The sequence below is a fragment of the Periplaneta americana genome, chromosome 4 (assembly GCF_040183065.1).
Source record: "Periplaneta americana isolate PAMFEO1 chromosome 4, P.americana_PAMFEO1_priV1, whole genome shotgun sequence".
In the NCBI taxonomy this organism is placed as follows: Eukaryota; Metazoa; Arthropoda; class Insecta; order Blattodea; family Blattidae; genus Periplaneta; species Periplaneta americana.
Genome location: NC_091120.1, coordinates 83,861,458 through 83,878,651, shown reverse-complemented (window position 1 = coordinate 83,878,651; position 17,194 = coordinate 83,861,458). Strand labels below are relative to the sequence as shown.

The 17,194-nt window shown below is 33.1% G+C and overlaps 1 protein-coding gene across 1 annotated transcript in view; it reads left to right on the top strand.

Annotated features, from left to right (window-relative positions):
• The window catches only part of LOC138697993 (protein TAPT1 homolog), a 33,647-nt gene that overhangs the window by 5,037 nt on the left and 11,416 nt on the right, over positions 1-17,194 (top strand). The window contains exons 6-8 of the mRNA XM_069823634.1: positions 5,742-5,839; positions 12,924-13,074; positions 16,663-16,832. Coding sequence (XP_069679735.1) covers positions 5,742-5,839; positions 12,924-13,074; positions 16,663-16,832 — 419 coding nt within the window. The remainder of the gene's footprint in view (positions 1-5,741; positions 5,840-12,923; positions 13,075-16,662; positions 16,833-17,194) is intronic.

The window sequence follows — 17,194 nt, the reverse complement described above, 5'->3', positions numbered from 1 at the left end:
CGAAATATGTAGAAGAGTTATATGAGACAAGGAATCGTCCAGATGACTTAGCTATAGAAGACGAAGAAGCCATATCAAAAGACGAAAAAAGATTTTTTATTTTAAGGGAAGAAGTTGAACTAGCACTTAAGGAAATAAAGAATGGGAAAGCAACAGGAGTTGATGGAATCCCCATTGAATTAGTGAAATGCTTGGGTGAAGACAAGAAGCAAATTCTATCACTACGCAATGAAATATATGAGAAAGGTGAATGGCCTGAAGATTTTACAGAGAAGTGTTGATTCCAATACTGAAGAAAGATACTAAGAAATGTAACGAGTTCAGGAATATCAGTCTAATATCACACTCAGTGAAGATTCTCTTGCAAATACTGAATTGACGTTTATATTCTAAGATGGAAGAACTGTTGGAAGAAGAGCAGTTTGGCTTCAGGAAGGGAAAAGGTAAGAGAGATGCAATTGGACTGCTACAGACAATCGGCGAAAGATACCTAGAATAGAATTAAGAAGTGTATGTAGTATTTGTGGGTCTAGAAAAGGCTTTTGACAGAGTGGATTGAATAAAGTGATTGGGATCCTAAAGAAAATTGGCATGGATTGGAAAAAGACAAGGCTATTCAGTTATCTTCATATGAAACGAGTCATAGGATAGGAGAAGAAATGTCAGAAGGAAATGAAATAGGGAAAGGAGTATGTCAAGGATGCCCTTTATCACCTATCCTGTTCAACATATACTTGGTAAATTTAGTGAAGAATTGTTTTCAGAACATGGGAGGAGTGATAGTAGGAGGAAGAAGAATAAAGTGCATAAGATTTGCTGATGTTATGGTATTGTTGGCACAAGAGGAGATGATACTAAAGAATATGCTACTGGAACTGAATGACAGCTGTGAGCAGTATGGGATGAAGATAAATGCAAATAAGACGAAGAGCATGGTCATAGGAAGAAAAATACAGAAGATAAACTTGCGATTTCTAAATGAGGCAATAGAGCAAGTGGACAGCTTCAAATACTTGGAGTGTACTTTAAGCAGTAACATGAGCTGCTGCCTGGAAGTGAAAAGGAAGATAGCAATGGCAAAGGAGGCTTTTAAAAGAAAAAGGAGCATCTTCTGCGGACCTCTGGAAAAACAACTAAGGAAGAGACTAGTGAAGTGCTTTGTATGGAGTGTGGCATTGTATGAAGCAGAAACATGGACGTTATGGCGAAATGAAGAGAAGCAAATAGAAGCATTTGAAATATGGATATGGAGAAGAATGGAATGTGTGAAGTGGACAGATAGAATAAGAAATGAAGCTGTGTTGGAAAGAGTGAGTGAAGAAAGAATGATGCTGAAACTGATAAGAAAGATGAAAAGGATTTGGCTGGGTCACTGGTTGAGAAGAAACTGCATACTGAACGATGCACTGGAAGGAATGGTGAATGGGAGAAGAGTTCGGAGTAGAAGAAGATATTAGATCATAGACGACATTAAGATATATGGATCATATGAGGAGACAAAGAGGAAGGCGGAAAATAGGAAAGATTGGAGAAAACTGTGTTTGCAGTGAAAGACCTGCCCTTGGGCAGAACACTAAATGAATGAATGAATGAATGAGTATAGAGCAGAGAAGTAGGCCTACTACAAATTATTATTATTATTATTAACCTGGTAGTTTCGTCTCATTTGCATTTTCCTCCCACATTTTAGAAACCACATTATTGTCGTGATATTTTTTTAAAGTGGGATTGTACAGGACATATATTTCCTGTATTAAAACAACTAATTTATCTGCATCAAGCTCCATTATGAATAATGTGCACTACACAACAATAGTATCTGTAGATTGTGAAAGCTTGCAATTGTGGATATGGCTATTAAAGCATGCGCAGTATGCTGCAGTCATCCCATGTTGTCTCGTCATGTCTGCTCGCGACTGTTACGCTGCATCTGATTCTGTGTGCACCCTATCATAAGAAATCAATGGGAGAGAAATACCAACAGACAAAATGTAGCATTGCGACGTGCCACGTCTGATTCTGTGTGCACTCAGTTGTAGGAATCACTTTCTGGTAATAATACATATAACAAATACCATGTTGCAGTTATCAAATATACACAGTAACTCAAAAAAATGTATGCTCATTTTAACACTACCTCAGTTATCGTATGCAGCAATCTTGGAATGTACATTTTCCACTTTGCACTCTTCAAAATTCGTTGTACACTTGATCAATTAACATTGTTATACAGACCTTTGTGTGAGCACGTAAATTGTTATAACACCACAGCAGATGTAGCTGGAGTTGTTGTTGTCCGTGGTTGCTTGGATATTTGTTTGTGCACATCACCAACACTATCATTGACTTCGAATTTATTCTGAATACATGTAATTGTTAAACATGTTATTAGCTGTGTTCCAAACTCATTCCACCATTGTCGCTGTACCTCGTTAATGTTTTCAAACTTAAGGTACCATTTTAACACTGCCTTCCATTGTTCAAACAACAACCTTGCTTCAGCCGTGTTGCTTTAGCTTCATTGTTCTATTGCTCAAGGACCTCAGTGCTTACACTGTCTGTTGAAAAACATTACATTACATTTACACTCTTGCTCTGAATTTCAATTTCTTCCAAAGATATTGATGAATAAGAAGTTCATACATTTTTTGGACTACTCTTTATTATGTGAAGCGATTTTCTACAGAATCTTCATTATGTTACATACACAATTTTCGCTTCCTCATAGTACACGAACTGAAAGAGAAAGTCATCTTCAAAGGTATAATCACACATTTCCCGACTTATGTTGGCAAGTCCGTGGTCCAGGTGTTTTCTCAGAGCACTCTGGTTCCCTTGTGGCATCCCAACAAATCTCCATCATCATCTCATCATGAGTCTAGTGTAGACCAGGCTCTTATGGTGCACCCTGGGCAACTACTCTGTCAGTAAATTGGTGTATACAACGGGCTTCATATGGATGAATGACTAACAGTCATTAGAAAAAAAAAATTCTTTGATAACATATGGGATTGTGCACAGTGCAAATGTCCGAGGTTAGTATTTCAACCCTCACTGACAGATGAAAAGCAATTTTTTTCTAAATTCCAAATCCAAAACAAACAAGGGACATAAAGAAACAGCTAGGGGAAGAATGTATCCAAAGTATTCTTGTATAGTCAGGTATTCAAAATAGTAGATCACACACGGCCATTTGAACTGTGGTACAACTTCTTGCAGGTTAAGGAAAATGCTGAATACTGGTACTCAATAAGTGCGTAAAATTACTTGCTCTAAAGCATATTAAAAGAATTAATTATAACTGTGTTCAGAAGTCACAGTGAATTCAGAATTTGAAATATGTATGTGTTTTTACTTACTCATTATACGAAATATGAGGAAGAAGTATTGTGATGCTGCAAAAAAAATAAAAGTCGATTTCGAAGCTTTGTGGAAATATACTTTTTAGCATTCCTGATATCGAAAGTGATTTTAACCCAATGGACTCGTATTTAAATTATTTACATTCTCTGCACTCGGAATTAATGCCCAGTTTGTGGATGAATGCTCAGTGCGCTGTAAAAAAACTTGATAAATAATAATCCTACAAGATTTTTGATGCACAGTTTATCAGAGGTTGTAGCTGAAAGTATGACTTACTGATTAATATGCCTCACTAATATATTTTTGTGTGGTAAATTTCGTGCGACCACAGCTCTTCATTCGAGGCGATTGGGTTAAACTGGCCACTTCTCTACCTGTCTGTCTTCATTTGTGTCTATACCTATATTACTTCCAAAGAATTGGATATATTCTGTTCATATTCAGTATTTATGAGTCATTTTATTAGGAATTGATGTGCATGAAATATAATAATGTTTATTAACACAAAATGACAATGCATTAAAAATCAGCAGATAATTTTCTTTGTAAATGTTTGTATTAGATAGAATGAATTGACAAATGAGACAGTGAAGTTCGTATCAACAATAAAATCTTTGCTAAGAGAAATTAATTATTAGGCGACATATATAAATATTTCTGTCTACCTTTTGTTGCAAATTTTGTCAGTGTCAGTCTCTCAGATGAGAAAAAAAAGACAGAAGAAAGCTGTCGTTTAGGAAGTCTTTTTTTTTTTTTTTTTTTTTTTTTGTGTGTGAATGTTACTGGTGTCTAACATTTCTAACAGCTGTAAACCCATTTGTAATTACATCTAAAATAGCATTAATAATTAATAATATGTGATTATTTTCCAAAAAAAAAAAAGTCTGTTACAAAAACACTTCCTGTTTCTTCCACTCATTGCAATTCAAAAACCACTCACCAACCTTCTCGTCATATCAGGTTGAGTCTAGTGTTAAAATATTTTCAGTTTGGAGAGATATTAGGATAGTTGTATTGAGTGTTGTCACAGTTTTGGATCTGGATTCTCATTGTTTAAAGTGTCCCATTTTTTCCCTCTGCACATACGAGTACTTCTCTCCCCTCTCTAAATTGATTCTCCCACTGGTGCATAACCGATTTACTGAAGCTAGCACATGCGGAGACAAGAATGAGTGGCAACGAATTTCCAGGAATTTCAAAGCCAGCCATATCTTAACAATGAACACATTATTGTACCATATTTATGTGATTATAATATGCATATTTTTTGACAAAATGTCTTGTTGAAAACTGGGGTGCATATTGTATTCACACTCACACTCGAACAAATTTAAATTAATGCTATATTTATGTTACGAGAAACAGCCACTGCGAGTTCGCATTTTCTCGTCTTTTGCATACTTTTATTTCGTAATTTCTTGTCCATTTTTGACAAAAATTACTAATAAGAATAATATTTTTAACTACTATAATGACTTAATAGCATTTTTTCATTTATTATGAGATTTTATGAATACAACTCTCAACAATTGCATGTCTTTAATTAAAACAAAAGAATTTACTGATGAAAGAGTGACATGATATTAGTTACTGTCAATCAGATCTGTTGACCAGAAGTTCCAGCTTTGATACTGGAAATGAGGATGAATGTGATGTATAGCTAGAGTTAAGAGAATACCTTTATAACCTGTCTTGATAATATAATTTTAATCTTGAGTGGTTTTTAGCAAAGGTGCGTAATATATTCGTCACTTTTTTTTTCTCAGGATTGTAGGCTTAAAAAATTGGTGTGGGTATTATATGTGATGGCGTAAATACGGTATTTTTGCGTTCTTACATTTTCATCGCAAACCTAATTTCGAGAAAATTTTAATTAGAATGTATAAATGAAGTTTTGTACCTCCCAGGGCTTAAAATACAATCATATAAAGTGGGAAAAACGTATAACTGAAATAAATGAACATGGAAAGTATAGGAACTTTGCCGGGACTTCAGAAAGAAACATATGAGTGGGAAATGTATAACTGAAGTTTTACATTATAAATTATTTGGGTACACAGATTATTTCATGTGAGTCATGTCTTTTGAATAATAGTTTAAGAAAATAATTTGAGATCATTCACACCATGATATAGGAACTGAATTGTTGCATAATATGTAATGAGGAAGTATGTTATCTTCATATTATTATTATTATTATTATTATTATTATTATTATTATTATTATTATTATTATCTTTTTTTAAATTAAATATAGACTTGAATGACTTGCTTAAGCTGTTTCAGATTGGAAAGGAGTTTTGCGCCAAAGATATATTAAAAACTGTTTTGTGAATTTTTACTTGGTGATCATTATGTGAACCTTAACATTACTTCAGTTTTGCACAGTGTGCTGGTGCTGTTCCAAGCAACAACTCTGAATGTTGCCATCAATTCTAATAATAAGGCCTTGTTGACTATAATGATGTCCAACAATGTGAGTTCAGACACTGCTCTTGAACGTGTGTTTGATGAGATACTGATGGCTTCACGCTTATAGTCATTATTTTGAACTACTCCAGTCCTATAAGATTTGTATGTTAAATAGTTTTCTTTCCTATCTTAAACTTATTGTTGCAAGAGTTCTGAGAACACATGAAACATACCTGCAGATCTGCATTCTGGAACACTTGTTTTGGGAAAGTGGGAAAGTGTGAGTCCATAATTGTACCTATCTTTAAAAAGGGGGACAAGACTAACTGTAGTAATTTTCGAGAAATATCATTTTTGTTGACTTCGTGCAAAATTTTGTCCAATATTCTTTTGAGAAGAATAACTTCAATATCATTTTAGGTGCAATAGATCGACTATTGATCAGATTTTTTGTATTTGACAGATATTGGAGTTAAGTTTTCTTACTTTCCTTTCCTCTTTCTTTTCTTTCTTCCTGAGTTTCCTTTTACTTTATTATCATGCAAATTGTGAAGATAAACTATTTTATTGCTGCAAAAATTGATTTCAAGATTTTCTCAAAATATATATGTTCAGCAAATACCAAAATAACTGATTTAGGGCACACTATCTGTTTGTCTGTGTACAGAAATTTCTCCTGAACTATTGGTTGAATTTTGTGCATATTAAATATCTTATCTTGGAATAATGCACATAAAGAGTAATAATCTTTAGTAAAAGACCAACATGTCTTTATTAATTTGTAATCAAACATATGAGATGATTTTCTTCATTTTGTTTCGTATTACATAAAATAAACAGATGAGACAATGAAGTGGAATAACAGTTTTCTGAGAAAAAGTAGTAATTATTATTTACTGAATTATTTCTATTTTTCATTGCAGTTTTTGTGATTTTTCTGCCCAGAAAGATGTAGTGATGGACTCCTTATTGCTAAATGATGCACTACTGTATCGAGTTTTTGAATGAAAAGAGATGAACATAGTCTCATTATAAACTTATAATTAGTCTCATTATAAACTTATAATGTATTTTACATAACATTTTTACGTGTAAATTTTCGTAAATATAAAAATATTATTAGAAAAAATTACAATAAGCATGAAGCTAATTAGTTACACAATATAAAGAGCCATCATTTTAACCTAGCTCACTTTCAGTGATGCTGTGGCTGCATGCACACACTACTCACTTGCCAACACTCCAGTCCCTGCATGGTCAGCAGTCAGCAAACTGAAACACACACATTCTTATGTATCGGGATAATTAGATGAATATACAAGGTTAACTTAGTACTATTATTTTGCAAATTAAAATTGTGAACAATATAAATTAAATGAACAGACAAGGCTAATTTAGTACCATTAATTTGCAAATTAAAATTGTGAACAAGATAAATCATATGAACAGACAAAGCTAACTTAGTACTATTAATTTGCAAATTAAAACTGAACAAGATAAATCAGATGAACAGACAAGGCTAAATTAGTACCATTATTTTGCAAATTAAAATTGTGAACAAGATAAATCAGATGAACAGACAAGACTAACTTATTACCATTATTTTGCAAATTAAAACTGAACAAGATAAATCAGATGAATAGACAAGGCTAAGTTAGTATCATTATTTTGCAAATTAAAATTGTGAACAAGGTAAATCAGATGGACAAGGCTAACTTAGTACCATTAATTTGCAAATTAAAACTGAACAAGATAAATCAGATGAACAGACAAGGCTAAGTTAGTACCATTATTTTGCAAATTAAAATTGTGAACAAGATAAATCAGATGGACAAGGCTAACTTAGTACCATTAATTTGCAAATTAAAACTGAACAAGATAAATCAGATGAACAGACGAAGCTAAGTTCATACCATTATTTTGCAAATTAAAATTGTGAATAAGATAAATTGGATGAACAGACAAGGCTAAATTAGTACTGGTACCATTATTTTGCAAATCATAACAATTATTGTGAACAAGATAAATCGGATGAACTGTCAAGACTAACTTATTACCATTATTTTGCAAATTAAAGTTGTAAACAAGATAAATCGGATGAACAGACAAGACTAACTTATTACCATTATTTTGCAAATTAAAATTATAAACAAGATAAATCGGATGAACAGACAAGACTAACTTATTACCATTATTTTGCAAATTATAATTGTGAACAAGATAAATCGGATGAACAGACAAGACTAACTTATTACCATTATTTTGAAAATTAAAATTGTGAACAAGATAAATCAGAAGAACAGACAAGGCTAAGTTAGTACCATTAATTTGCAAATTAAAGCTGAACAAGATAAATCAGATGAACAATCAAGGCTAATTTAGTACCATTATTTTGTAAATTAAAATTGTGAACAAGATAAATCAGATGAACAGACAAGGCTAAGTTAGTACAATTATTTTGAAAATTAAAATTGTGAACAAGATAAATCAGATGAACAGACAAGGCTAACTTAGTACCATTAATTTGAAAATTAAAGTGAACAAGATAAATCAGCTGAACAAACAAGGCTAATTTAGTACCATTATTTTGCAAATTAAAATTGTGAACAAGATAAATCAGATGAACAGACAAGGCTAAGTTAGTACCATTATTTTGCAAATTAAAATTGTGAACAAGATAAATCAGATGAACAGACAAGGCTAACTTACTACCATTAATTTGAAAATTAAAGTGAACAAGATAAATCAGATGAACAAACAAGGCTAATTTAGTACAATTATTTTGCAAATTAAAATTGTGAACAAGATAAATCAGATGAACAGACAAGGCTAAGTTAGTACCATTAATTTGCAAATTAAAGCTGAACAAGATAAATCATATGAACAATCAAGGCTAATTTAGTACCATTATTTTGCAAATTAAAATTGTGAACAAGATAAATCAGATGAACAGACAAGGCTAAATTAGTACCATTATTTTGAAAATTAAAATTGTGAACAAGATAAATCAGATGAACAAACAAGACAACTTAATACCATTAATTTGAAAATTAAAGTGAACAAGATAAATCAGATGAACAAACAAGGCTAATTTAGTACCATTATTTTGCAAATTAAAATTGTGAACAAGATAAATCAGATGAACAGACAAGGCTAAGTTAGTACCATTATTTTGCAAAATAAAATTGTGAACAAGATAATTCAGATGAACAGACAAGGCTAACTTAGTACCATTAATTTGAAAATTAAAGTGAACAAGATAAATCAGATGAACAAACAAGGCTAATTTAGTACCATTATTTTGCAAATTAAAATTGTGAACAAGATAAATCAGATGAACAGACAAGGCTAAGTTAGTACCATTATTTTGCAAATTAAAATTGTGAACATGCCTAACATTGCTTATTCTTTCAAAAAAAAAGTTTAAATTGTTTTCTTAGTGCTTTGAGAGATATATTGTAGTGTTATAAACAAATTTTTATTCACACATTGCAACTCCTCTTTCAAAATGTTGTTTTTTTTTTCTCATATGTTATTTTGTAGTTTATCTAATGTTGGTGGATTTGATTTATACACTCTGTCTTTTAAAGTGCTCCACAAATAAAAGTAGCAGGGTGTTAGGTCTGGGAATTGAATTGGTCACAACAGAACATTAGATGAACTCCAAACTAACGTATGAGAAGAAATACCCATACAAATAAATTTTTAAGATCTTAGTAAATGACCTTAATTTCTCCGTCATAATTTGTGTATATTTTGTAATACTTCTGTAGGAAGTAAAGAACAGGCAGTTAACTGTGACTGAAGAATTCATGCATTTGATTTTATGATATACAGATTGCTCAGTCTTTTAGTTATCATTATAATTTGCTTGATGTAGAAAATGCTCTGCTTTTAAATTCAGTGACTTTTTAATGGCCACACTTCTAATCATAATATAGACAATTAGATTTGTTATAAATTCAGTTAATGGTGTCTTTTACTATTAGTATTACATGGAAAACAAAATACATGTACCTTTACTAAAGCATTTCATTATGAAAACACTGAATTTTAAATTGTTAAATGTTCTTTCCAGCTAATTTGTTACTATAACTGTAGGGGAGCGAGGGGATACATTGGACAGTTTATCTTATTAAATTTTTGTGCACTAAGCTTATTAATTAAAAAGATTCTTTCCACCTGGTTTTGATTTGTTGGACATCTGGCTGTCATTAAAAATTTAAATCATTTTCATATCAGTAAAACTGAAATCATCATTTCAATATATTTGAAGAAATACACTTTGTCCAGAGTATCCCCAGATATGGGGATACATTGGACAGAAATCAAAATATTTTGTGTACAGAAAAAAATGATCATACATGGTCTCTAAATTTCAAATACAATAATACTAACAAACTACAACTAAATTCACATATGTACAATCAACACAATACATTATTGGATACAAAATGGCATGAAATCAAAGTCAAAATAGGTCATATTTTCAAAACGCTTTTTGTTGTCTTTGATAGGTTCAGGTAACTTCAGCACAGTCTCCTCGTATGACACAAATGAAACTGGCTCATCAGTTTCAATGAACCGATTAGAAGCGATCTGACGTTTGAAAAATTTCACATCATATCCATCCACGGCACGATTAACAATTTCGGCTACATAATTTCTTGAAGTGTTTTTGCCACTAACTCTGACAATTACAAAATCGCCAGAATGTAGGGAGTAAATGGGTTCAACTTCATTTTCATGTGAGTCTTGATCTGAGTCAGAGGTATTCTCACCAACTTCCTCTAAAGATGATGAAGACCTCTGACGAACTCTCCTCTTCTCTGCCTGTTTTCCCTTTGAGTTTTTACACTTCCGTTCTGCGATCTCATTTTTTTTCTGGAGAATCTGTTGCTATCATACAACGACCCCTTTTTCGCCCACGACAGGACAATTTGCGAGGTGGTGCTTTTGGAAAGGGCCTTACTTCTTCAGGACTGACATATGCATTTTCGGTTGTCGAAGATGTTGGAGTTTCTAATGTTCTAGAGCTGACAACTGAAGTAATTATAGCATCTTCTACTTTAGATCCTGCTTGTTCTTCTGCAATTGATCCTGGAGAACTTTGATGGTTCAAAAGCACTGGAGGTGGGCGATCTGATACTACAGATGACAAGAAATGTTCATCGGAGAATATATTTCGGTCAAATGGAGAAATTCCACAAGATTTAAATCCCGATTTAATGTTTTCTGGGATTGCTGCTCTGTCCCATGCAACTCATCCGTGGTAATTCAAAGATTGTCACACTTTCATTTGGATGACTAAGGTGCCAGGCGTTCATTGCTCCATTGAAGAATTTCTTGAAAGGACCAAACACGCAGCGGTCCAGGGGCTGAAGCTTATTGGATGTGTGTGGTGGAAGGGTCAAGATGGTAATGCCATTTCCCTTGCAATAATCTAGGCCTTCTACACTCAAGTGGGACTCATGATTATCCATGATCAGCAACACCGGATTTCCATTTGAACAACGTACATTTTCTTTAAAAAATATCAAAACGTTCAAGAAATTTTCTGCTGTCATCCAACCTGACTTGTGGACAAGACCCAAAGCCCCTGTAGGTGCACCAGCCATCATGCGTGCTTTGTCAAAGCGAACGCGGGGGAATATCCACACAGGAGGTAGGGCATTCCCATTTGCGCAAATGATACCAACTTGTGTCGTAAGTTCACCCCGCTCCCTGGAAGTCACTTGTCCTACCTGTTTTTCACCTTTTTTTGCGATTACTTTTACCACAGGTGGTAGCCTACAGTGTTCAAGCCAGTCTCATCTAAATTGAAAATCTGATGCGGCATGAATTTATGTCTCTGCAGCACAATGTCCAACTTATCAAAGAACTGGCCCACTGTTACTCTATTGAATGCCTGCATTCTGGCTAGACTTGTAGCTTCTGGTGTTCTGATTGAGAGTGCTGGGTGTCTTTTCAAAAATGCTGAGAACCAATCCAAACCAGCCTCCTTATTTGCTTCCCAAGATGCAGGTATTGTCATCAGTTCATTCTTTTTAGCATATTCGAAAGACAATCGTCTTGTTTGTTTTGGTGTCAGCCCATAAAACATAGCTGAACATGACAACAAATAATCAGCAAGAGCTTCTTCCATGTGACCTGGAATTACTTGACGATTCTTAAAATTGGACTTGAAATTAATTGAATCAAACCCAACCTCCCTTGATTTCTTCACATACATTGCCAAGCGGGATTTTTTGACACCATGCTGTTCTGCAGAAGCTCGCAGAGATATATTATTATGTAATACATCATCAACTGCTGCTTTAAAATCCGCCTCAGAAAACTCACGATCTGTTTTTCTTGTGTAGACTCGAGGCATCTGCAGACAAATAAAGTAAATAGTTCATTGATCTAATGTAGACATATTTAAAAATATAAAAAAGAATATTAATTTAAGGGGATACATTGGACATCACTGTCCAATATATCCCCATGTTCTGGTTTGGTACTTTTTTCCTTTTCTTTCACAAAGGATTTCAACCTCGCTAAAGCATTATACATGAAATGAATTCTCATAATATCCACAAATGTAAAACGTTATAACTTGCACTATGATTTGAAAAGAAACTATTTAATAGAGAATAGCACTTACCTAAAGATTTACATCAAAACTACGAAAAACTGGAAAATGTTGCTGTTCGAAAATCTTCTTTGTACTTCTGGTCAAAAACACTGTACTTTCATAAGATATGAACAAATGAATATCTCTGGTCATTGATGCCAACATGGAAGATCATATAGAGGGAAATTTGCATATGTCCATTGTATCCCCATGTCCACTGTATCCCCTCTCTCCCCTATCTGCTAATTGCATAAATCGTGCTTTGGTTTCTTTATTAGATTGCAAATCTATTTTCATATACTTGTAATGAAATAAATTATAATACATAAATCTTTTTTCTAAGAAAATGCATAGCTAATTTTTCTTGTCATAGTGGCTGCAGAATAATGGAAATAATCTTATTTATCATAAATCATGCAAGATTACAATAGAAGCTAACTATTTGTAAATCTATTTTGTTTAGTTTGTTTAAATATTTTAACTGTGTCATCTTGTCTTCCCTTTTACTCAGAACTTAAATAAAATGTTTCAGTTTGTTGAGCTGAAAGGAAGTGTCTTCAAGAAATTTGATAAGAACAACTTATTCCAAGTTTCATGCAGTGATGTGCGGGAACGCTTCCATCTCTTTGTGTTGCTGTTCATTGTGGTTTTGCAAACTATGAAAGAGTATTCATGGAAGGAAGGTAGGTATTTACAATGTTTTTGCTTATGCTTAAATTAATACATGCTCTTGAAATCTTCCATTATTGACAGCACGAACAACTACAATATAAATATATAATTTTTTTTTCTGCTTGCAGTTGCTACTACTCAGGAACTACTGGCCCAAGGTTGTGCCAGAAACTGGCTTTATTCAATAGTAATCTTCCCAAGCATTTCTACTTGTACACTAATACTGTTTTGGTTATGTTGCAGGGTCATCGAAATACGGGAAATCACGTGACAGTTACTTAATGGTGTCCTTTTTTAAATCATTGTATAATATTATGTAAAAATCCAATTCCGAACAGAAAATGTTTTCAGGAAATAGCTAAGATTAGCCTTTACAAAGGGGCCAGGAGAAATGGGTGGGGGAAACGGAGATGCGGCATAACCACTCAGACAGTAGTAGCATGCATACAATTTTATTTTTATTTCGTAACCTGTGTTTTAGGAATTGTTCGAAGTGGTGTCAATCTGCAGTCACACATTCCTGGCATCTTTTAAAGCAATTTTCATTCACTTGTGAAAGTTCTCCATCCATAATTCTTCTACTAATTTCTGCGCTGATATTCTATTTAAGTTCCTCTGTTGTATATGGATTATTCCTGCAGACTTTATTTATATTTTTTACATAACTGCCACAGTGATTCAGTGCTAGCACACTGCACTTGTAAGCCAGTGAGCCATGATTCAAATCCCAGTTGATTCACATTGAATTTAGGCAATGTAGGGGTTTCTCCGAGTATCCTGTTCCCCTGTGACATTTAAACAAAATTTCCTGGCTGACTAGTTTCGAAGTGGTATCCTTCATTTTCCGAAGCCTAGGACAAGGAAATCTTGACTAGGCTTTGGTCAATGAAGGATACCACTTCAAAACTAGCCAGCCAGGTAAATTGCAAAAGTTAACACAGCAAAGATATCCTGAAGTTATTCAGTGATTATAAATGTTAAAAGAGAGTATCGAACAATGAATAATGTTAAACAAATTCTTCATTATCATAATCATTAATTATGAGTGTAATGCATTGAACTAAGTGGTCTATACTTTTTGGCACTGGCGACATCTCTGAGTACAATCATAGAGTTGGAGTAAATAATAACAAAGTTACGGGCCATGCCATTGAACCAAAAAGAAAAAAAAATAGTTTCTCTACAGATAATATTTGCACGCGGTGAGATCTGGGGAACATGCTGGCCATAACTCTCTTAGTATAGATGTTGTCAACAGAAAATTTTTTTATTGATTCAAAAGAATCTCAGGCAAAGTGTGTTGTGGTAGTCTTGTTGAAAATATAGATATTGTCTTTTAATAACGTACACTGCTGCATTTAAAATGTGTTAAAAATAAATTTGGGCCCTAATATTCTTCTTTCAGTTACAATATTTGCATATGGTGTGCTGTAAATGCAAGAAGAACCATAGGGCCCTGTTACTTTAAGTACAGAGAGATACTGCACGCAAATATACTACTTTTAGAACAGTTAATAAGATATTTCTTTTCATGGCAAAATCATTGTTTATTGTAGGAGTTATTGTATATTATATAACAGCACTACCACCAGGTGCATACCCAATTTCAGTGCTAATAAATACATATATAGATACATCAGCGAATAGGGATTATAAAGAATGGACACTTCGCATTGGTACCTTTGATGTAGCCGGACTAATTTCAGTGACCTTCAAGCCAGCTAAAGCGTGAGATTCTGCTTTCTCCCTAGAGTTGGCGCTGACATTGCACCAGCTAGTAGTCGACACAGCGGAAATATAACGCATAATTAATACATTTAAGTACATTATGTACTCAAATAAAATAAATTGGATCCATAAAATAATAAATCCATCATTAACTGTAATGTCTAGACTCTAGAGTTCCTTTATAATGAGAGTTGAGACGTTGATCCCAACAACAATTAAAATATGTAATGATTTGATAGCGCTGAAAATGGAAAAACAAAACTCTTACGAGAAGTAAAACCATATACTATATTATATTATATACAAATATTAAACGAATTCGATACTTAATTTTATAATGTATTATATTATTTTATAATATAATTTATTATATCTGAAATTTAAAATATTATTTTTACAACTAGTTTGTCACTGAGATTATGCAATAAGGTAGGCGATGTTTGGATCCTGTGTCTCAACTCTATTCTCAGTTATTATCTTAGCGTATGCTCGATTACACTAACCTCTAGTGCTTGAAAGTGAAACTAAACGCTGGCTCACAGAGAAACAAAACACAGGAAAGTTCGCTCAGTGTCCATTCTTTATAATCCCTTTTCTCTGGATACGTTACTAGAGTGTTATAGTCCACATGTTCCTCAAAACCATACTGAATGTGAGTGTTGTGTATGATGAACTCTAAAAAATATAAATAAAGTCTACAGGAATAACGGCTTACTGTAGAACAATGGTATTCAATCTTTTTTGCTAGCATGCCCCAAAATACAACTTTTTTTTTTCCTTTGTACCCCCAAACTGCATTATTGCAACTATATAAGAAATAACAAAAGACTGTGATTGATATTATATGTAAAATAAATTTATTATTATTATTATTATTATTATTATTATTATTATTATTATTATTATTATTATTATTATTATTATACAGTAGTTATTGATGCAATAATAGTAGTGATGATAATTTAAAAGAAAATATGTAAACTGCAATAATTATCAACAAGTATAATAAAATAAATGTCAGCATTTTTACATACATAGTCAGTGGGATGCATACCCCTTGAAACAACCCCACATACCCGTACCATAGGTTGAATACCATTGCTGTAGAAGAACTTGAAAATATTGGAACATATTAGAATTACAGATGAAAAACTTTTGTGAGTAAATGAAAATTTCATTAAAACATGCTAGTAATATGTGACTGCAAATGGGCACCACTTCATATTATGAAATAAAAATAAAATTTTGTGCATGCTATTGTTGATTGAAGCTGTATGAATAAAAATGCGCAAGGGAATTATTGATAGAATAAATCGGTTTCTACCATAACCTTGAGCCGGTAGTGTTCTTTGAATTACTGTTATAATGAATAATGATGTGTGCAATGACCTGTATGAAACGTACAATTCCTTATGTGAAATCATACATTTTAGAATTACTGATAAGAATGGTATAAATTGACATTTGGAGTTTATGAGTTGCAGATCTGTATATTAATTCAATTATATTGAGTTGATTGTACATATTTCTTTCTGTGTTTAAATTTATAAATCAGTTTCTTTTATCATCTTCCACTCTCTGAACTGTGAGCTTCTTCTTTTGACAGAGTTGTATACTTAACATATGTTGAAATAGGTAATGCCTGTTGTCTTCCAAAAACAGTTCTAGCATCTAACACTATATAACTGCTACAGTTGAATGTATCATGTGAACTTGTGTCCAGACTATTTGAATGACATTGTCACTTCCTATTGTATATTGTATGACAATCTTTCTGGACGAGCAATTACTCAACTCGAATCTTGAATATTTTTATGTTTCACATATGTAATTGTAGATTTATGTAACTTGAGTTGTTGTAATTGTTGTAGAGAGGTTCTGGGTATTGATACCAGATTGTTTGATGGTGCTGTTTGCCGAGGTGCTAGTGGATTGGATTAAACACGCCTTTATCACACGTTTTAATGAACTACAGGTTGATGTGTATCGTGATTACACTATCAGCTTGGCCTATGACATGGCACAAACACGTCAGAAGCACGTAAGTAACATCCAGTTAGTGATCTAGGCTGGTAATTTTTCGGCAATTTGTTATGCATTACTTTTCATGTTACTTTATTGGTGAATGTATTAACATACAAACCGTAAACATTACTTGAAATTCAAGAGTTTCACAATATTCAGTGTGGTGCGAAATTTTCAGATTTTTGCATTGTGAAACCTTGCAACATTTCAGAGCTACATCCAGTGTTGGAGAATAGCTCATGATTATACATGCAATGATAAGTTCCCTATCTCTTACTTTTCCTGATGATGTAGCTCCGAAATGTTAAATTGGTACTTCATTTACAACATGGTACAAAATACCAACAATTTCGCAATCTAAGCTTACATTAACTGCAA